The 21,808-nt window shown below is 43.5% G+C and overlaps 2 protein-coding genes across 2 annotated transcripts in view; one reads left to right on the top strand and one right to left on the bottom strand.

Annotated features, from left to right (window-relative positions):
• Nucleotides 1-6,386, bottom strand: part of PARP9 (poly(ADP-ribose) polymerase family member 9) — a 28,961-nt gene extending 22,575 nt beyond the window's left edge. Inside the window, exons 1-4 of the mRNA XM_007116690.4 lie at nucleotides 6,310-6,386; nucleotides 5,842-5,911; nucleotides 2,647-2,728; nucleotides 1,801-1,834 (exon numbers count right to left, since the gene is read on the bottom strand). Of these exons, the coding sequence (XP_007116752.2) occupies nucleotides 1,801-1,834; nucleotides 2,647-2,661 (49 nt within the window). The 5' untranslated portion in view covers nucleotides 2,662-2,728; nucleotides 5,842-5,911; nucleotides 6,310-6,386. The remainder of the gene's footprint in view (nucleotides 1-1,800; nucleotides 1,835-2,646; nucleotides 2,729-5,841; nucleotides 5,912-6,309) is intronic.
• On the top strand, nucleotides 5,928-14,511 carry DTX3L (deltex E3 ubiquitin ligase 3L). The gene is made up of 5 exons (XM_007116689.4): nucleotides 5,928-6,217; nucleotides 7,069-7,274; nucleotides 9,124-10,659; nucleotides 11,086-11,303; nucleotides 12,146-14,511. Exons 1-5 carry the CDS (start codon nucleotides 6,016-6,018, stop codon nucleotides 12,213-12,215), a joined length of 2,232 nt encoding a protein of 743 aa, XP_007116751.2. The 5' UTR covers nucleotides 5,928-6,015; the 3' UTR covers nucleotides 12,216-14,511.
• Nucleotides 14,512-21,808: the final 7,297 nt, after the last annotated feature.

Raw genomic sequence — 21,808 nt, 5'->3', positions numbered from 1 at the left:
AAAATATGTGGAGGCTTTATTCATAACTCGTTAGCCTTTGTCAGTGTCTTGGCTTGGGTTCTCCTAGAAGCTGATTCTGAGGCAGGGGTTTGAGTGTAAGTTTATTTGGGAGGTTATCCCAGAAAACACCAGGGGTGTGGGATGGGAAGAGGTGAGTGGGAAAGTGAGACAGGGAAAGGAAAGAAATGAATAAAGGGGGTGTTACAAAGCAAATGAAGCTTAACTCCACAGGGGGACAGTTTAGACCATGTGTCTCAGAATTATATCACCAGAGGGGTAAAGGAGCTGGGATATTTGTCAAGTTTTTATCAGTCATTGGTTGAGGATGCTCCTGGGGGCATAGTCCAGCACATGGGCGGAGCACTGACAATATGACAGTAAATAATTCTCCACCATACTCTAGTTTTGTAGCACGATTTTGGTGGAATTAAAACTGATTGGCTAAAAATTATTTACTGCATGTGGCAGCAAGATGATGTGCTGCTCAGATCCCCCTTCAGTGAAGGGGGTAGTATGGTTAGCTGACAGCCTCCAGTTGTTAGCCCCTCAGGGCTCATCTCAGCCTTCCAACCCAGGTCACGCTATTCTCAGGGCGGCTTCCACCAATGGATGAACAAGGCCATTGATGTCCAACGTGGGACTCCGCCAATGAGCAACCTCAGGCTGGCAGAGCTTTTTTAAAATTTATTTATTTATTTATTTATTTTTGGCTGCATTGGGTCTTAGCTGCTGCACGTGGGCTTTTCTCTAGTTGTGGCGAGCATGGGGCTACTCTTCGTTGTGGTACGCAGGCTTCTCACTGCAGTGGCTTCTTTTGTTGCAGAGCATGGGCTCTAGGCGCACGGGCTTCAGTAGCTGTGGCTCGCGGGCTCTAGAGCACAGGCTCAGTAGTTGTGGCACACAGGCTTAGCTGCTCTGCAGCATGTGGGATCTTCCCGGACCAGGGCTCGAAACTGTGTCCCCTGCATTGGCAGGTGGATTCTTAACCACTGCGCCACCAGGGAAGCCCGGACTGGCAGAGCTTTGCCAGGTTTTCATTACAGTCTGATGGCTCCACCTGCCCAATGCAGTTTCTTCTCTTTTCCTTTTACCTTCTGCATTCCTAACTCCATCTCAGTTTCCGTGTCCTGGAGAACCCGACCTGTGCCAGTGTATTTCATGGGGTCTAAGGCATCATTATTATATGCCACTGAGGAAGGAAAAATGATGCCAACTCAACCTATCAGTGGGTAGAGAGTAGCCTTACTTCAGAGATGTGAAAAAAATGAGTGCGCTAAAATAGATTATAGTGTAGTAATTAGTTATTTTTTACTTCAATTCCCATTTCTAATCTGAGCCACCTAGAAAGACCTCTGGTGGCCTCAATTACAATTACCTAAAAGCAGCAGCACATGAGTAGTCAGAGCCAACAGGCTTGTGCTTTGGTTGAAAATCTCAAGTGGGCCACCCAAGTTTAGGCAGGTTCCATTTTGGCTCTTACAAGCCTTGTTGAACAAGGAGACAATCAGTGGGTCACCTCTTATGAACAGTTTCAGTTCTAGGGCTGTGGTCAGAAGGGTCTCACATCTTGTGGGCAAAGGATAGGATCAACAGGAGCCCTAAGGGAACACATCTGCTGGTGCCACACTGCTTCCGAAGCAGTCCCCCTTCTGAGGCATATGCCTGGTCCCCACAAGGTCCCTCAGTCACGCACCTGAGCATCTGTGGGGGAGATAGTCTCCTCTGTATTCCCCTTTCTCCACTGAGGAAAGATATGAGCAAAGATTTTCTGAGACAAGAGTGAGAGTGAGGTGATCCTACCTGATTTCTCATTGTAAGCTGCTGCTCCAACACCCTGTGAAAAGTGAGAGTGGTTTAAAAAAAATTGAGACCGAATGATTTACAGATTACTGATGACAAATACCGTTTCATAAACACAAAGCAACAGAAACCTTCCTAAGAACACTGGGTTTGAGGGGGAAAGGGAACACGTTTGTTTGTTTAATCAGTGTGCCTGAAATACTTGAAATACTAAATGTTCCAGCCAACAATGACTCTACCCCGCTTCCCTAGAGGCCAATGCACTTTTAATTCTGGATGGGATGAAGGGCTGGAGATTACCACTTGAAAAGGCTCAAAGGTCACAGACCAAAATGACCCAAAACTCTCAGACAGGACTCCAATCTCTAAAGGTTTGTGGGGTTTCTCTAGACAGAACAGAAGACATGGGGACATGAGCCTCATCAGCTACACCTCCCCATCTACCACTTTCAATTGCTTATTTCATGATACAAGCCTGAATGTGGAATTTTCAGGATAAACAAATGAGGTGCCTTTTCCCTAGTCCCTTATTTTTATTCCTCCTCCATCCTCCTCCTCCCCGCATGCTGCAAAAGCAGAATTGCTGAATGAGTAGAGAGAATAAAAATGATACTGAGGCGACATTTTAAAAGTAATCACCCATCCTCATGTTGACTCTGTTGATTATACTAGCATATTCTTGAGTCTCCATCTCTCGCATGGGGCAAGGAGAAAACTTTTATTGGGAGAGTAAAACCAAATAAGAATGCCAGTTATAACTGAAGACCCCAGATTTTTTGCTGTTACAGGAAGAACTATTCACGTGCTGATCAAAGTTTATTACTTATATACATTTATGCTTTTTACCTTGGAAAAGTCCATCCTCCAGGTCTCTGGGGTCTTTCAATGTTTACTCTGTTTTGCGTTTCCCAAATGTGGCGGCCCCCTTCTAGGAATGAACAGAAGGATGTAATATGATGAGCATCTTAGGGAATTTGGTGAGAATACACAACAGGAAGACTAAACAAGATTTCTGATCTTGAGTGATTTTTAATTTCATTGGTGAAGATGCACACATTGCTTTTGTTGCTGTTGTTACTGTTTACCCTCTATCCTTTACAGAGATTCAAAGAAGGGAAAGAACTGTATGGGCTACAGCAGGGAAAGCTTTATGAGGAAGGTGAGGCTAGAGCCAGGCCTTAAAGGACGAAGCAGGGTTTTACATATTTAGAAGAGGAGGATGATACCAAATGGTGAAACTAAGCACAGCATTCAAAGAGCAATGAGGAAAAACCAGCCTATGAGTTAGTGAAGACCCCTGCAGAGTGTCCAAAGAGAGGGAACTGTGCTTATGCCTTGTGACAGACCTTTCCCTTGGACTCAGCCTCAGTCAACTGTCCCAGGATTTTGTCGAGAGGCACGTCTCAGCTCATTCTGTACACCCTCAAAGGGTGATCTCATCCACTCTCACGACTTCAACTCACCAGCTGCAAATATGACTCCCACATCTGTATCTCTAGGCTATGGCTCTCCTGAAAGTCTCACTTTTCAAGACTACCTGAATGTCCCATAGTCCCCTCAAACACAGCCTCTGCAAAACTGGACCCATAGTCTCCTCATCTCCATTCCCCACACCGCTACCTACCCTCACCCAACCCCCTCCAAAATCCATGCTTTATCTCCTGGATTCCACAGCTTGGTAAATGATACACCATTTATCCACTTAAGTCAGAAGTCTAGAATCTTCTCTTCTGTCCCATATTCAACTCATCACTGGGTCCTGTCCACATAAATCACTTTCAGATAGGGCCCTACCCTCCTTGCCCATTGATACCACTTCACTTCAGGGCCTCAGGGCCTCTTGCCTGAGCTATGGCGATACATTCTTTTTAAACATTTAAATGTACTTAATTTTATGTTTTATTGTTTGAATTGTTCAAATTTCGAAAGTATAAAAGGTTCCCTCCTACTCCCCTCACTAAATTCCCTTCCCAGAGGCAATCACTGTTATTAGCTTCTCCTGTGTCCTTCCAGAAGCATTTTTACACAAAAGAAGCATCTTTTTTTCCTCACAAAGAAGGCATTTATTTGAAAAGCACTCTCTGCTCAAAACCTTCAGCAGACTCCATCACCTATGGTAAAGATCAAGCTCTTCAGCCTGGTATTCAAGGGTCTCTTTGCCATATCAGTTTCCCAGCCTCCCCTTTACATACCCAATGCTCCGGCGGAACTACAGTGCTTCGAAATGGCACTACTCGATGTTCTCCGAACTCTCCTTCACCTCTGGGTCTTTGCCCTCATGGGGAGGAAGCTCTGGGACATCACCTTGGTCAGAGTGCTCTTCAGAGCCTGTGCCCATCCTCAAAAGGTAGCATGTTATACACACTGTTCTGCATCTTCCCTTTTCCATTTAATGTATTCTAGAGATCTTTCCATGTTAGCACATAGAGAGGGTCTTCCTTCTTTCTACTGCTCATTGCATTCCATTGCATAGATGCACTATAAGTTATTCAACTGCTAGTACCCCCTTTTATGGACACAAGGAGTTTCTAATCTTTTACTATTATAAAAAAGGCTGTAAAGAACAACTTAGTACATAGGTCACTTCACACAGATGCTAATCAATAAACGGGACAAATTCCTAGAAGTGGAACTGCAGAATAGGGATGTATATGCAGTCATAATTCTGATAGCACTGCCAAATTGCTCTTCATAACGACTCACCCATGGTCTTCCCTGGTGGCGCAGTGGTTGAGAGTCCGCCTGCCGATGCAGGGGACACAGGTTCGTGCCCCCTGTGCTCCGCAACGGGAGAGGCCACAACAGTGAGAGGCCCGCGTCCCGCAAAAAAAAAAAAAAAAAAAAAAAGACTCACCCATTTCCAGTCTTACCAGCCACGTGCTAAAAACCTTACCTCTGGCCTCTCCACCTCCATTCATCCCTGCATGGAAATGTGTCCTTCACATGATTGTCAACACCAGCTTTCTAAAATGCACATCTGACATGTCACTCTCCTGCTTGCCCTGCCTATGAGCCTTCCATATCTCGTTACCGATCTTGAAGACTTTTCACCGTCTAGAACTGTGCTGTCCAGTGTGGGTCATTAGCCACATGTAGCTCTTGAGCACTTGAAATGTGGCTAATCACAACGGAAAGATGATGTAAATGTGAGATAAACACTGGATTGCAATGACTCAGGATGACAAAAAAGAATGTAAAATATCTCATTAATAAGTTTTTAACATTGATTACATGCCTAAATGGTTAATTTAGGATATAGTGAGCTAAATAACAAAATTAAAATTAATTTCACCTGTTTGTACTTTAAAAATTATAGCTATTAAAATTTAAAATTTAAATGTAGCTCACATTATATTTCTATTGGACAGCACTGATCTAGACCCTTCCTCTGTCATCTCCCTTACTCATCACGGCTTCCCAAGGCCTCAGTGTCCCCTCTGTGCTTCAGATACAGTGGTCTCTGTGCTTTTGATGCTCCCCATCCCTCCCTCTCCTTCTCTCTTTTAAGATTCTTCTTCAAACTTCCTATCGAGGCCTTCAAGAGATTTTGCTTCTTTAGTGACAAGTCTACCTCACCTTACCAGCAGGTGAGGTCAGGTGCCTCCCCTTTCACCTTTATTCCCTATAGTACACAGGACACAGCATGCAGTTCAGTATCGTTGGCCAATGCGAGAAATGAGAGCAGAAAAGCCCCAAGAGCCAGTCTAAAGCATAGCGTTAGAGAAGGTAACATGTGATGTGTCACAACGCAGGTGAACAAATTCAAAATTTTTTTTAAATGTAGGTAAGTTTAACCTGAATTCAGAATGTGAATTACATTTCAGCTGCAAATAATAGTAACAACAGTAAGAGTTAAAAGGAATCACAAACTCAGGAGAAACTTTCTTTGACTTGAGCATCTGCCCAGCCTCCGAGGCTTGGCCCTGGGCGCGTCTCTCAACCTCTTCTCCCCGGCCCGCTCCCTGCCCGAGTCTGCAGGAGAGGAGACCCGGGCGCCTCGGCGCCCCACCGCCCCGGGAAAAGGGGACAGGACCTACTCACCCGGCAGTCCGCGGCAGGGAGGGCAGCGAAGAGAGGAGCGGGTGCGGCTCTGCAGGAAACCTAGAGAGATCTCCGGGAAAGCGAAACTGAAACTTTGCGCTCCAGGGCGGCAGGGCCCGACGCACCCCTGCCCGGCCCCGGCACAGCGGCGTCGCGAGTCGCGGCGCCATACCCATGCAGAGAGCCATGGCTTCGAACCTCTGTCCGCCGTCCCCACTGCTCGTGCGGGTGTCGCATCCCGGCACCCGCCTAGCATGGAAGCTGGAAAAGTACTTCCAGAGCCGGGAATCGGGCGGCGGGGAGTGCACCGTGCAGGCCCTGGATCGCAACGACCCCAACTCGGACACCTTCCGGGTGCAGTTCGTGCAAAGGGCGAGTGAGCTGCGGGCCCGGGCTGTGGGGGCAACCACCGTCCCTGGGAAGAGGGGAGGGGTGGGGGGGCTCCATGCAGACCCAGTTCAAGCTGACCTAGGAGAGAGGGAGGGAGAAAGTCTGGTGGGGGACAGGAACCTGGGGGTCCTGCTGGCAAGAGGCGCAGCCCCAGATTGGAGGACAGAGCTCACAAGTGCCCAGTCTCTGACCTGGGCCGACTGCGCCTGAAAGTTGATACTTTGCAGTCTCCTCGCGGTGACTCCTATTTCTCAGCTCTCAGAAGACGCTTACCACCCCCAGACGCCTGTCAGCCCTTGTCACTTAGGAATTTCACTTTTATGTTTTACATAATTATTCCACTGATTTGTGTTTGAGAATTCGACAAGTTACATATGCTCACTATGGAAAAGGGAGAAAAGAATAAAGAAGAAAACCATCTGGAGAGAAACAATGTGAACATTTTGATATATTTCCTCCCAGCCTTTTCCTCTGAATGTCAGTAAACACATAGTAGTTGTAAAACTGAGTCTACACTTCTGATTCCTGCTGTTTTCACTTAACTCATAATGAGTGTCATTGAAATGGGGAACTGGCAACAGTTTCAGGAACATGACTTTTAATGAGTGGACGATATTCCATTATCATTAAGCTTTCCTTTCTACAGTAGAACTTAAGCTGCCTACTTTAGAGTTTTGAAGAGGTAGCTCACCTTATCACCAACCCACCATTCCAGGATGCAGGGAGCAGCCCTTACTGGGAGGGTGCTGGGGCAAGGTACAGATGCATGTGTAAGAGGATTATTTGAAATTGCTCCCATTTCTATGTGTATGTATATATTTAATGTCTCCACTGAAGGTAAGGAGGGAGTGTTGAAGAAAGGAAAGCACCAAATTTTGGTTGACAACAAACCTGTGACTATTTTCCTGGAACCCGATGAAAATACAGTAGAGAAGAACACCAGGATGTCTTCTTTGACACAGTCACGAAAAGGGGCGAGGCCTGGTGAGAAGCATCCAAATGAAAGGGACATTTCTAGCGCTGTGGATTCCTGTGTCCAGAAGGTGAGTATTGAAGGAGCTAGGTATGTTCCTGCAACTAACTCTCCAGTCCAAGGACCATTTGCTGAGGATTTATTATGAGCCTGGCACTGTTGTAGACATTGGGACACAGAGGTGAACACAACAGACAGGTCCCTGCTGGGGATGGAGAGGTACATAGAAAGACAATAAGCAAGAAAACAAAATAAATAAAACCATTTCAGAGAGTGATATGTGCTAAGGAGAAAATATAATGGGGTTTTGCCTTAGAGAGTGACAGGGCCAGGGCAGGGAAGGAGAAGGTATCTGTGTTATTTTCGACCAGAAGTCAGAGCCTCTGAGGAGGTGACATTTGGCCTGAGACTTGAATGATGAGCAGGGGCCAGCCATGCAGGGTCATTGGACAAATCAGTATCAACTGCCTACTGTGTGCCAGGCACTGTCACAGGAGCTGAAGATCAGCCAGGAACACAGCAGACCCTGCCCTCAGGGACCTTACATTCTAGTGAGGGAACCAGACAATAATAGTAAACATATAGATACGGAATAAAATATCTGCCAGTGATAAATATCTGCTAGGAAGAAGAATAAAACAGGATAAATGATAGTAACAGGACTACTATTTTAAATAGGATATCAGGAAAAACCTCTCAAATGAGGTGACCTCTGAGTAGAGACACAAATGAAGTAAGGGAGCTAGCTAAGTGGATTTCTAGGGGAAGAAGGTTCTAGGCAGAGGGAAAAAAACAAGTGTAAAGCTGACACCCCCCGCTCCCCCCCTCCCCACACACATCCAGACAGGAGCTCACATCCTGAGCTGGAGGGCAGAGAGCAAGAGAGAGAGTGAGAGAGGAACGTGGAGAGGTACCTAGAAGTCAGGTCTTTTAGGGATGAAGGTTAGGACTTTGGATTTTAACTTAAATGTTAGGAGATTCCTTAGGTGGTTTTAAGCAGGGGAATAGAGTGATCTGATTCACATTTCTGCAGGATCACTCTGGCTGCTGTATGGAGAACAGAATCTAGGAAGAGGCTGAAGTGGAAGGTCAGAGTCCAGTTAGGAGGGGTTGCAGTGAGCCAGGTGCAAGATGACAATGCCTTGGACTCTGGGTGGTCCTGATGGAGGTGTGAGAAGTGGCTGGATTCAGGAAACATTTTGAAGATCTAGAGGAAGGATGTTATATGCAGAGGAAATTGCTTGTGCAAAGACCTCGAGGGAGAACAAAACATTAGAAATCTTGCTTTTATATTACATTCAATTTGCCTCTGTCCTTTTTCGCCTAACCTGGTGTTTGTCTTATACTTGAGCTTCTAAAGGCCAGGGTTTAGAGGGCCCAGCAACACTGCATGCAGTTAGGGGGTTAGTTTTGTTTTGTTTTTTAAAAAGAGAAAAAAAAGAAAGAAGGACGAGGGCAGAAGAGAAAAAACAATAATAGGAAAAAGCATCATCCTCAGATTTATGACTCCCTCCCAGGCTCACACTCTTGAGTCAGAAACACAGCAATTTACCCAGAAAGTCCAACGAAGTGCCTTCCCATTGCCTTACTCCCCAAGGTCAAAGCAATAGTGGCAGCTCTAGAATCCAGACTTCCTGTCCATGGAACTTTTAAAAATGTTAGTGCCCGGGCTCTACATTTACATCAGAATCTCTGGAGATGTGCTTGGGCCTTGGGTTTTTGTTTTTGTTTTTTCTCCCCAGGCCATTCTAATGTACCGACAGGGCTGGGTGCCTCTGGGTTGTAGTACGTTGCATGCTTTGCAAAAAGGATTTGAAAGAAGTCACAGCGGTTATCTCTCTAGTCTCTAGACATTCTCCTGAGAGGAACGTAGACCTGGATGTCTAATAGATTTTATTTGTTCCCTTTTAAAATTTCAGATCTTTCTTACTGTCACAGCTGAACTGAACTGTCACCTGTTGTCTAAAGAGCACAGGGAGCACATCGCCATTCTCTGCCCCAATGTCGAACGAGTGAAGGGCCGTGAAGGAATTGAGGAAGTGCGCGGTGACTTCAGAGATATTGAAAAAATACATGGCTTCTTGAGTGAACAACTCCTGGAAAAGGAGCAGAAACGAGAATCTTCCCCTTTGACAACAGAGAGGGAGCCACTCCGTCAGCAGGACGGGAACAGCTGTGTTTCTCCCTCTGAACCAAAAACCAGGTTGGAAGAAAAAAGCAACCGTTTTGAAGTTCCCTTGGCTTTCTTTGAATACTTCACATACACCTGCCCTGATAACATATACTCAATAGAGAGAAGATTTGGTACAAAAATAAAAGCTCAGGAGAGTTCTCCAAATATGGTCTATTTAGACTTCACCTCAAGTCAGTCAGGTAACCTCGAAGCAGCTCGCGAGTCTTTTGTCAGAGAATTTCAGAAGAGTGTGGAGACTCTGAGGCAGGAATGTGTTGCTCTGGCAGACAGTAAGCAGGCACACAAAATCAAACAGGAATTAAATCACCAGTTTACAAAGCTCCTCATAAAGGAGAAAGGAGGAGAATTAACTCTCCTTGGGACCGCACATGACATTTCAGCTGCCAAACATTTTCTTGCCTCAGAAATCTCTGAAAGTCTTGTCGAGGCACCTGTGAAAATATTGACTCCCAAATACATGATGAATGGAATTGAGGTTGACACTGCTCGCTATAAGCTTTTAGAAGCAGAGTTACTCCAGGAGATATCACAGATAGAAAAAAAGTACGACACTCAAAGTAAGGTTTTGGGAACAAGTCAGAAAACCTGCATTCTATTTGAACCTAAAACCAAGGAGTTAGATCTATCTGTGCACGCTTATTCAAGTTTCATCGATGCCTATCAACATGTCTCATGTCAGATTATGAGAGAAGTTCTTTTGCTGAAACTTTCAGGCAAGGAGAGAAAGCACTTACATGGGACCAAGTTCTCTGATGACTTTCGAAAAAGGCATCCATGTGTAGACTTTGTGCTAAATCAAGAGTCAATGACTTTGATTGGGTTGCCAAATCACCTTACAAAGGCAAAACAGTATGTCTTAAACAGAGGGGGAGTGTCTCCATTAGCTAGAGAGAAACGGAATGAAACACCCACGGACACTGATAGTAGTGATTCAAAAACAGCTTCACCAACATTGCAGCGCTCTGCGAGTTCTGAGGTGTCAGAAGTGGACAAGGAAAAGGGCATATGTACCATCTGTTTGAACACCATTAGTAACAGACAAGTGCTCTCAAAGTGCAAGCATGATTTCTGCAGCCCTTGTATCAACAAAGCCTTGTCATATAAGCCAGTCTGTCCTATATGTCAGACTTCCTATGGTGTCCAGAAAGGGAATCAGCCAGATGGAAACATGCGTGTCATTTTCAAAAGAGACTCACTTCCAGGTTATGAATCCTGTGGCACCATTGTGATTACTTACAGTATTGAAGGAGGCATACAAACAGTAAGTGTTTCTGAGGTCCATGGGTTTCTTTCCAGTATGCTGGGATTAGCAGAGCAAGAGGGACTGTTCTGTTAGCAATTAGACAGTGGATTTCCCAGGTAGTTATCTCCATGGTCATATGCAAGGATTTTAAATGCTGATAAACGTAACAATGTTTGCTTATAATTTAGGTATCTTTTGTGTCTATTAAGGCAGAGAAAAGGTGGGTGGTGATTGTGTGCTGGAGTGGGGGAAGTCAGGAAGGTGGATAGTGTTCCCAGCATGAACTTGGGGAAAGAGGAGAAATATGAATTATATGGGGAATGTGAGCAAACCTTGAATACTTTTGTTGATTTTTGTTTGCTCTATATGCACATGAACACATCTACACATATAGTAAAATTCTGACACAATGTTTTCATGTGACATTTTCTTGCCTTCATATAGAAAGAGCACCCAAACCCCGGAAAGAGATTTTCTGGAATATGTCGAACTGCGTACTTGCCTGATAACAAGGAAGGAAATGAGGTTTTGCATCTGCTTCATAGGGCCTTTGACCAAAAACTGATTTTCACAGTGGGAGACTCTCGAGTATTAGGAGTCTCAGATGTCATTACGTGGAATGATATCCACCACAAAACGTCCAGGTTTGGGGGACCAGAAAGGTGAGAAGCTTTTGAAACAGAATGGCTGCTAAACAGATTTTAGAGGTCGTGATACATGGCAATTTGAGGATGTGACTGCAAGGAGACAGTTTCTAGCAGTGGGATTGGATGCAGTGTTTTGACAGATGCTCATCTGGGGGGATAATCTCAAAGATCGAAAGATGGCGTCCTATGCCCTTCTACCCTCCCAACCACAAAGCGTCATACAGTTAATAAATTTTGCATCAGTAGGCATCAGATCTTCAGAATCCAAGATGAATGGTATCTAAGGTGATTTAATTTGGGGTTTCATGTCTATTTGAAGGGTAGATCCTAGGAATGTTATTTACTTTGTCTTCTTTTAAGATCACCCTTTCTTCTACCCTACCCTCCCATGAGTCCACAGAGATCCTAAATTCACTTGGCTAACAGAACTCTAGAAAAAGTCTTACTTACTAGAGATGGAAGTTGTATTATGGACAATCCAATTGCTCTTTATGAAATTCAGATAGAATACCTCAGACCCTTAATATTCAAAAGGGAATACATCTTAAGACTTAATTTCCCAAATTTGAAAATCTTCCTGTAGCAAAATGATTACCCTCCATAAAAATATAGTATATTATAACTTTATAAGAGTCATTGCTTACCATGAGCTGAAAATTAAAGTCTTGTTGGAATGCAGATCCTGGGCAGACATTTAGGCCTACTCACTAGCGAAATGACTCACATTAGCACACTTACAAATCAGCCTTCAGGATTGCTTGTGAATATTTGCAACACTGAATGTTAATGCCAGGGACCTACTGTACAGATTCTTTAAAACCATCTGTGATGAAGCTAATGGCCTTTTTCTTCTGCAGGTATGGCTACCCTGATCCTCACTATCTGAAACGTGTCAAACAGGAGCTGAAAGATAAAGGAATTGAGTAAGAAGAGTATTGGAAGGATAAGTTGAGCCAAGCTTGCAAAAGGCACAGTTGAAGAAGCAGAGTAAATTCTAATCTAAATCCTTATGTAAAAACACCTTGAAAATTGTTTCATCTCAAGAAGTGGTTTGTGGGGAATTCCCCGGCGGTGCAGGGGTTAGGACGCCGGGCGCTTCCACTGCAGGGGGCACAGGTTCGATCCCGCGGTTGGGGAACTAAAATCCTGGCTGCACAGCCAGAAAAAAAAAAAAAAAAAAAAAAAAAAGAAGTGCTTTGTGTAAGAGTAAGAATCTGCTGGTCTGTCATTTCTGGAGTGTTACATTTTCTGGAAGATAAAAGCCCCGGAGATCTGTGTAATCTTGCTGCAGAGGTAGTGTGCCTCATTCTCGTATCGTCCTTGTGGAGGCTAGAGGGGTGGAGTGCTGTGAATCTGAAATCATCTTCTGTGTTGTTCAACTGAAGTACCATCTGTCAGTGGATCCTCCTTTTATTGCCATCTCTCGGGTAGTCCCTCAGTTTTGTCTGTTTGCTCTTTGATCCCTACCCTAAAGGTAAAACCCTAATGTGAAGGGTGGTCGGGTGGGAGGAGGGCTTTGGTTATGGAAAATTAGAGACCTATGTTAACCTCCCTGCCCCATGGCCAGAGGAGTGGCCAGGACAGAGACTGAGCAACCTTGGTAATAAAGGGACTAAGGCTATTATTTTTGACAACACAGCGCCTGGTGAACAGTTGGTGCTGAATAAATGTTTGCTGCCTGACTCAGGTTGCTAGTAACACCGCAGAGAAACATGTTCCCTAAATCTTTGGCAGAGGCAGGAGTAAGGAAGACAGCTCTGGAGTCCTCACCACTTATTTGGGAAACAAGAGTTTCTTACTCCAGAACTTGTGACCTCTGAACTCTGATCGGCCTCTAACTTTGTCCTTGCTCCCTGCTGATTCTTATAACCTGCCATATGGTTGGTGTGCGCTTCCCCTGCCCTAGTAATGCTACCCATCTCTGAACATTTTTCCCTCTGGATATTATTGTACTTTTATGTATACCCCGCTTGCAGTTTTAACAGATAAATCACAGGAATCTCCAGAGACTCTCATTTTCTCATGAGAAAAATGAGAAAAAACCCTTTTCCTCCCTTTTGCTAAGTCCTACCACGTCATGCTTTCTCCCTAAAAATATGTCTCCCTAATAACGTCTGGACAGAGAAAAGGCTAGAGTCGTGCCTACCATAAGGAATACGGACATGTCAAAATTTACTTTTATTATTTTTTTATTTTTTAATTTTTTTTGCGGTACGCGGGCCTCTCACTGTTGTGGCCTCTCCCGTTGCGGAGCACAGGCTCCGGACACGCAGGCTCAGCGGCCATGGCTCACTGGCCCAGCCCCTCCTCGGCACGTGGGATCTTCCCGGACCGGGGCACGAACCCGTGTCCCCTGCATCGGCAGGCGGACTCTCAACCACTGCGCCACCAGGGAAGCCCAAAATTTACTTTTAAATAGTTCCTCAAGTCAGAAGAAAGTTTTAATAGCAAACTATCTCGTTATCCATGTCCCAGCCTCTCTCCAAAAATGATGGAAGAAATGTCATTTTCTTTTCCTAAAGATACGTGTACACACAGTTTTTTTGGTCGGACAGTAATAGTTAATATTGTGTACTTATTTTGTCCCCTTTATAAGAGCTTTATATCTGTGTGATTGATACTATTGGTATCCCCATTTCATAACTGAGAAAACATGCACAGAGAGGATAAGTACCTTGACAAAGGTCACATAATTAATAAGCTGAAGTTCTGGGATTCGAAGGAGTTAGTCTGGCTCCAAGGCTTCTGTGCCCTAGAGCTGTACTGTCTCCTACAGGGGTCTTTTCCTCTATGGAGGAGGCTGAGGAGTTCCCATTATTCTGAGCTTCTCTCAGAAATGGATTCCTGCACAATGCTCAAAGCAGATTTCCTCTGAGGAATTCCTGTTTGAAGAACTTAAAAACCCAGAATCTTTTTCTTTGTCCAGAGAGTTGAGGAAGTTTAAGGTAAATGATATGTCTTTTTTAAAAAAATCAGACATTTAGTTTTTGGTGATTCATTAAAGTCTTAGAGTTATGATTGTTTTGTATCTATGGATATTTTAGCTAAATTTGCTTCAAAAAAGCAAAAGTTTGGTCCCTGCTAAGGTCTGGATCCTTGATTGCAATGTGTACGCAAGTTTCATAGTGTGGTTGGTGAGCCTTTGGATTACTGCTTTTGCTCTGTGGAAGGTATTATCATTGATATCTGCTATAAATAAAGTTATATCCATTTTAGGAACAGATTGCGTTCCTTCCCACTTATTTTTTCTTTTTCCTTAGGTTTAGATTCTGGGTGTTTCCTACAATACACACAGTGTACAACATACCATGTGGGCAGATGTCTTTGCTTGATTTTGTGCTTAGCTGTTGCTAAATAGTATCACAGTAGAACTTTACTATTGACTTCATTGCTGCCACGTTCAGCTGTAAAAATCACACTTCTTAGTATTTTTCCTCCTTAACACACAGGTTATTACAAAGGTAAAGGTAGGCTGCAGGTTTCATCTCTTCTCTCCTTCTAGAGAAAGCATACATAATAACCTATCAAACTACACTTGCCCCTCCTTGCTGCAAGAGTTTTTGTTTCACCTTTCTAGCATTAGTGCTAGATTACTGAAATGGCTCACTAGGCCCCAGCAAATTAGGGCACCTTTTTCTCCAAAGAAAAAAAGAGAATTACAAATAATATTGAGATATTTGATGTCTCCCTAAAGATAGTAAGTTTCTGCATCCAATTTCAATTTGTGGGATTTTCCCCCATACATCCAAGCAATCCAACACCAGCTGAGTGTCCTACAATTCAACTCAATTCTGACACTTTCTAACTGGGGATAGCATCAGATTCCAGAGGTAAGGGCTCAGCCCCACAAGACTGCCCTCCAGTTCAGGTGCCAATTGCAAATCCAGATTGTTCTTGTGCTTCTGACCCAATGGCTATAAAATCAGAGGTTCCCATGACCCCCTCCTTGGGTTCAAGTAATTTGCTAGAGCAGCTCACAGAACTCAGGAAACCAGGTTACTCACTAGATTACTGGTTTACTATAAAATGATATAACTCAGGAACAGCCAGATGGAAGAGATGCATATGGGGAAAGGGCATGGAGTGTCCATGCCTTTTCCAGGTGCACCACGAAACTGAGCAGAACCCTGTGGGGCTCTCCTGGGTACGAAAGCATTTCCGTGTCCCCCATTTCTTGTTTGTAGGAAAAAGGTTTCAGCCTCCTAGACCTTCCCTGAGTTCAAAAGGGCAGATTCAAACAGTTACTAATTAGAGGAGTGAGGGAATGCAGAAACAAAGGAAAGGCAGTCAAGAAGCAATAATGCAGCAATGGGCAGGCTCCTGGTTCCTCCTCAAGGGGCATACATAACAATCTGGTACATATCTCTGTCCACAAAAATAATCAGTAAACAATTTATAATAGGAATAGAAAAGAGTTTTATCTGAGCCAAACTGAGGACTATAGCCCAGAAGACAGCCTCTCAGATAACTCTGAGACCTGCTCTGGAGAAGCATGGTTTTCAGCACAGTTTTATGTCTTGTCAGAACAAAGAACATCAAACAAGTCAGGGATACATTCCTTCAAGGTTTCAAAAACAAAACCAAAAAAACCCCAAAAACAGATCAGTACGTACACAGCAAGTAGTATGGCCTTGGCACCTGGGAAGGTATTCTCATTATCATAGGAGTACCAGCATTGGCATTCCAGGAAGGGAGGCATTTAATCTTTATTTTTAACATGGACATTCTTTACTTCTGGTCAATGTACCCTTTTCTTTAATCATTAAAGCAGATGTACAATGTATGTTTGATAGGCCACAAACTGGCTATTCTAGTTAGCATAAAATTCAAGTTAACTCATGTATAAGCCAGAATGACTTCCCTTTACCTCAACATGTGAAAATTTCTTTTATCATCTCTGAGTTCTTCTACAGGAACTAAGGTCCCCACCCAGGTGGAGGATGGTAACTTCAGGCTGAAAACAAGCATGTGGACTTCAGACTGGTTGGAACCAGACAGCTGATGATTGAGATTCCAGGAACACCACCCAGTTACCTCCCCACCAAACCATCAGAGGGAGGTCACACACCCTGCAGCTCTCTCCCCAACCCAATTTTGCCTATAAAAACTCTTCCCCCAAAACCATCAGGGAATTCAGGTCTTTTGAGTATGAGCCGTCCATTCTCCTTTCCTGGCCCTGCAATAAACCTTTCTCCATTCCAAACTCCAACATTTCAGTTTGTTTGGCCTCCCTGTGCATCTGGCACATGAACTTCAGTTGGACAACAGCCACTCTCCCCAAATCTCCAAGTGAATTGAAACCCAGAAGCTCTTCAAACCCCATCCTTTTGGATTTTTATGTAGGCTTAAAAACATAGACATGACTGATTAAGTCGTTGGCCATTGGTGATTGGACTCAATCTCCAGTCCCTCTCCTCTCCCTGGACTGAAAGTTCCAACCCTCTAATCACGGTTGGTTTCTCTGGCAACCAGCCCCCAACCTTAGGTGCTTCCCCAAAGTCACCTCATTAACATAAAAAAAGACACCCTTTTCACTCTCAGCACGGCGGAAATTTCAAGGGTTTTAGGAGCTCAGTGCCAGAAATGGGGTTGAAGACCAAACATATATTCTTATTATAAATCACAACATCACAGATAGCCTCAAAGCAGCCATTAGGAGAAAAACCAAACTTTTGTTGGACTTCCTTACACTTACTTATCTTTTGGTTTAGTACTGTTTTTGCCTTGATTTCCATATGGGATTTGGGCACTATTTCCTTTTCTATCAATTGGGACTTGCGGCCTCTAAAACACAGAGACCTAGGCAAAGAGTAAGACGCTAACAATTTGTTGGGGAGGTGCACATCAGGTCGGTGAAGGTGAGAACAAACAAACAGGGAAGTGAGGCAAACTAAGATAAAATGCTATGCAATACCTTGGGTTCTCACCCCTCACCCCACCCTGTGCCACTGCTTTGCAAGTTAAGATGCATATCAAAGGGATAATTTCAATAAGCCACATACACAGAAAAGCACTAAACTATGCATCTTCACTATCTAGGGCCAGTATCCTGTTTTTCTCCATCCTGAATTCCCCTTGGGGTACACTGTGGGGGTCAGGGGTGGGGGAAGACAGCTGCAGTGGTTGATGGCTTCAGAGCCAAAACATCCTTTCTTCACTGAAATGGCAGGTGACATTCTTTGTCCACACCCATATCCCACAAATCTATTGTCACCAGTCCTGCCTCTCCCTCATTTCAAAGCTCACTGCCCAGCTGGCATCTTCCTCGTTCCCTCACCAGAATCACTGGAATACCCCCTGAAGACTCTGTCCCCTTCCCCCTTCTTCCTCCCACCTCAAACTATCTTTTGAAAAAACAGCTCCGATTGCATCACTCCTCTGATGAAGTGCCTTTAGTGACTCCCTGATGCCTAGAGCAGCGCTTCTCAAACTTGATCTTGTGTCAAGATCACCTGGAGGGCTCAGTAAAACACAGATTGCTAAGACCCACCCCCAGAGTTTCTGACCCAGTAGATGTGAGGTTGGGCCCCCAAATCTTCATTCCTAACAAGTTCCCAGATGCTGTTGATGCTGCTGGTCCGGGAACCACATTTTGAGGACACTGACCTAGAAAATAAAGTCCAAACTCCACAGCATGGCCGTCAAGTATTTTTCATTCTACTTTGCTTACCTCATGTCCCTTCCTCCCCGCCAAGCCACTAATGGTCCACTCACACCAGACTACCAACTCTTCCAAACCACAGTCTATACTTTTATTCTTCTGGCCTTTGCTCTGCGCACAAGGGTGCGCTCTCACTCTCTCTCTCTCTCTCTCCCTCTCATGGCCTAGCACCTCATTCTCCTCTTACAAATCTCCTCATCACTCAAGTTCTTACTCAAATGCCACTAGTATAGAAACTTTCTTTCTAATTTGTCTCCAAATTATGAACCACCGTTTCTCTGGTTTCCTAATATATTTTACATATCTCTATTAATGCAGATGTGATATCAAAATCCACTTACCCATTTTGAGTATACCATCTATATCCTGCCAGGACCTTTCAAGATACAGCAAGTAAATGTGTATTCTTTCTTTTTGCTTTTCTTTCCCCTTACTACTACACTTACCCCAGAGAGAAGGGATCCGTGTCTAAATCATCTTTATAATCTTAACACGATGCCAGGGCCTTCACTACATGTTGGCTGAATGACATTAAATAATGTCAGGCCGGAGGGACACCTGATTCTATCCCTGTCTTAGGGGGCATGAAAAGGACCCAGTGTATTTTTCTGAGGATGAGTGTGTAGGGAAAGTGGGGTGGGGTAGAAATGGGTTGCCCAGCAGAAATGGGAACTAATATTGATTTTTTTAAATAAAATATGCCAGGCACTCTACAGACATTATCTCATTGAAGCCTCATGACAACATCATGAAGTAGTTACAGCTCTGCCCATTGTACAGATGCAGTTGACTGAGTCTACACAACTAATGAATTATAGAGTCCAGGATTTTGACCCCAGAATTTGTCTAACAGCAACGTCTGTGCCAAAAGGGTGACATAATCCTAAAACAGCTATAAACGATTTTCATAGAAAAGAAGCGAAAGAAGATCAAGGCACAGCCTGCTGGGTGGGGCAGGGCCCGACAGTGGGGGCAGATGAGCAGAGCTGAGGAGGACTGCGCCTGCGCCCCCGCCGCTGCTAGTCTAAGCGTCCTGGGGTAATGGGGCCCCCGACCCTTTGAAGAACTGACCTCCAAGTTGTACTTCCTGAGCCCAAAGAGACTGAAGGCCATGAGCCAGAGTTCCGCCGAGAGCTGGGGAGCCCGTTCTCTTCCTGGCACTTTTCCTCGGGTTGGATGGTGAGGGGTGCCAGGGGGGCAGGGAGGAAGGAGAGATCCAGCTGTCCCACCAGGCGTCCTGCGCACGCGCGACGCTCTGCCTCGCAGGGGGCAAAGCGGTGCAGAGACCTCGGTCCTTCTACACCTGTCTTGGGGTAGGCGCTCACCACCCTGGCTTGTCCTGGGAGAGGAGAGTTGTGCGTAGTCTCTTCCATAGCATTTTTGGTCTCTTTCCCCCCAAAGTTTAAACTTTCCTTATAAGTTAGGGATATTAGTCATTTATTGTGATGTATCCTATGAATATTTCCTCTCATTTTGTCATTTGTCTTTTGAGTTTGCTTATTGTGGCTTTTTTTTTTTTTTTGCCATGCAAACGTTTTTTATTTTTATATAGTAAAATTTACCAATCTTTCATTTTATTGCATCTGGACTTTTAGTCACATTTTAAAAGCTTTCCCCTACATCACATGTAGGTTATAGTCTCCCCATGCTTTTTTTTCTATTCGTAATGCTTTATTTCTTACATTTAGATCTCTAATCCATTTGAAGTTTATTCCTTAATAAACTTCCTGTGTATGTTTCCTGTGTATTCCTGTGTATGTTTTGAGAAATGGATCTAATTTTATCTTTTCTTCTGAATGGGTATCCATATTTTTATCTCTGGTAATACTGAAATCCAAACAGCATTTATTAAAAAGATTATCACTGCCTCAGTAACTTAAGATACCACCTTTATTTATCATATACTAGATTTTTAGATGTAGTTTGGCTATTCTGGAACTTCTGTTCCATTGACTGCTCCATTGACCTGTTTATTCATCCGTTTTAGAGACGCTTTGTAGTATACGTTAAAGTCAGGGCTAGTCCCCCTACAGAGCTCTTCCATCTCAATGTTTTCCTCCATATTCTTGTGTACTTATCTTTCCTTATGAACTTTAGGATAGGCTTCTGATTTATGACCAATGTCAAAAAAAAAGCTCACTGGGATTTTTATTTGAATTGCATTAAACTTGTAAATTAAATTTCAGAGAGCTGACATCTTGAGATGGTGTTGAGGTGTTCTCACCATTTCGTTTGTTCAGATCTACTTTTGTGTCTTAGAAGAGTGTTTATGCTTTTTTACATAGAAATTTCTTAAGTTTCTTTCTATATATTTTATCTTTTTTCTTGCTGTTGTAAATGAGCTTTTCTCATTCACTGTATCTTTTAACTAATTGTGTATATGAATGCTATTGACTTTTCCTGTATTTCTAAAAATTAAGGTATAATTTACATACAGCAGATTCATACTGTTTAGTATATAGTTCTGTGACTTTTGAGAAGTGTATACAATTGTGTAACAACCACAAGATACAAAGATATAAAAGAACTTCAACACTCCCCCAAATTCCCACCAGTCCCTTTGTAATCAACCTCTTCACTCCAGGTGAGCCCCTGTCAAACACTGGTCAGATTTTGGTCCCTATAGTTTCAGAGTGTCATATAAGTAGAACCACAGTGATCAAATAAGGTTCATTCATGTTGTAGACTGTATCAGAACTTTGTTACTTTTTATTGCCAAATAATACTCTATTGTATGGATATACCACATTTTATTTATCCATTCATTTATGATGGACATTTGGATTGTTTAATTTTTTTAATTGTTAGGGTATAGTTGTTTTACAATGTTGTGTTAGTTTCTAGAACTGTACAGTGAAGTGGAATTCCCTGTGCTATACAGCAGGTTCTCATTAGTTATCTATTTTATACATACATGTATCTATTTTATACATATGTACATATATACATATATATGTCAATCCCAATCTCCCAGTTCATCCCACCTCCCCTTTCCCCCCTTGGTGTCCATACGTTTGTTTGCTATGTCTGTGTCTCTATTTCTGCCTTGTAAACAGGTTCATCTGTACCATTTTTCTAGATTCCACATATATGCGTTAATATACAGTATTTGTTTTTCTCTTCCTGACTTACTTCACTCTGTATTACACTCTCTAGGCCCATCCATGTCTCTACAAATGACCCAGTTTCGTTCCTTTTTATGTGGAGTAATATTCCATTGTATATATGTACCACATCTTCTTTATCCCTTTGTCTGTTGATGGGCATTTAGTTTGCTTCTATGACCTGGCTATTGTAAATAGTGCTGCAATGAACATTGGGGTGCATGTGTCTTTTTTTTTTTTAACATCTTTATTGGAGTATAATTGCTTTACAATGGTGTGTTAGTTTCTGCTTTACAACAAAGTGAATCAGTTATACATATACATATGTTCCCATATCTCTTCCCTCTTGCGTCTCCCTCCTTCCCACCCTCCCTATGCCACCCCTCTAGGTGGTCACAAACCACCTAGCTGATCTCCCTGTGCTATGTGGCTGCTTCCCACTAGCTATCCACCCTACGTTTGGTAGTGTATATATGTCCATGCCACTCTCTCACTTTGTCACAGCTTAACCTTCCCCCTCCCCATATGCTCAAGTCCATGCTCTAGTAGGCCTGTGTTTTATTCCCGTGCTACCCCTAGGCTCTTAATGAAATTTATTTTTCTTAGATTCCATATATATGTCTTAGCATACGGTATTTGTTTTTCTCCTTCTGACTTACTTCACACTGTATGACAGACTCCAGTTCTATCCACCTCATTACAAATAACTCAGTTTCATTTCTTTTTATGGCTGAGTAATATTCCATTGTATATAT

This window comes from Physeter macrocephalus, chromosome 1 (genome assembly GCF_002837175.3).
Source record: "Physeter macrocephalus isolate SW-GA chromosome 1, ASM283717v5, whole genome shotgun sequence".
NCBI lineage: Eukaryota > Metazoa > Chordata > Mammalia > Artiodactyla > Physeteridae > Physeter > Physeter macrocephalus.
Note: the sequence above shows the minus strand (reverse complement) of the source record. Positions and strands in the feature narration are given on the sequence as shown.

Coding starts and splice junctions, on each gene's coding strand:
- DTX3L (XM_007116689.4), top strand. CDS start 6,016: ATGCAGAGAGCCATGGCTTCGAACCTCTGTCCGCCGTCCCCACTGCTC. Junction 7,275..9,123: donor TGGATTCCTGTGTCCAGAAG/GTGAGTATTGAA, acceptor TTAAAATTTCAG/ATCTTTCTTACTGTCACAGC. Junction 11,304..12,145: donor AGGTTTGGGGGACCAGAAAG/GTGAGAAGCTTT, acceptor TTTCTTCTGCAG/GTATGGCTACCCTGATCCTC.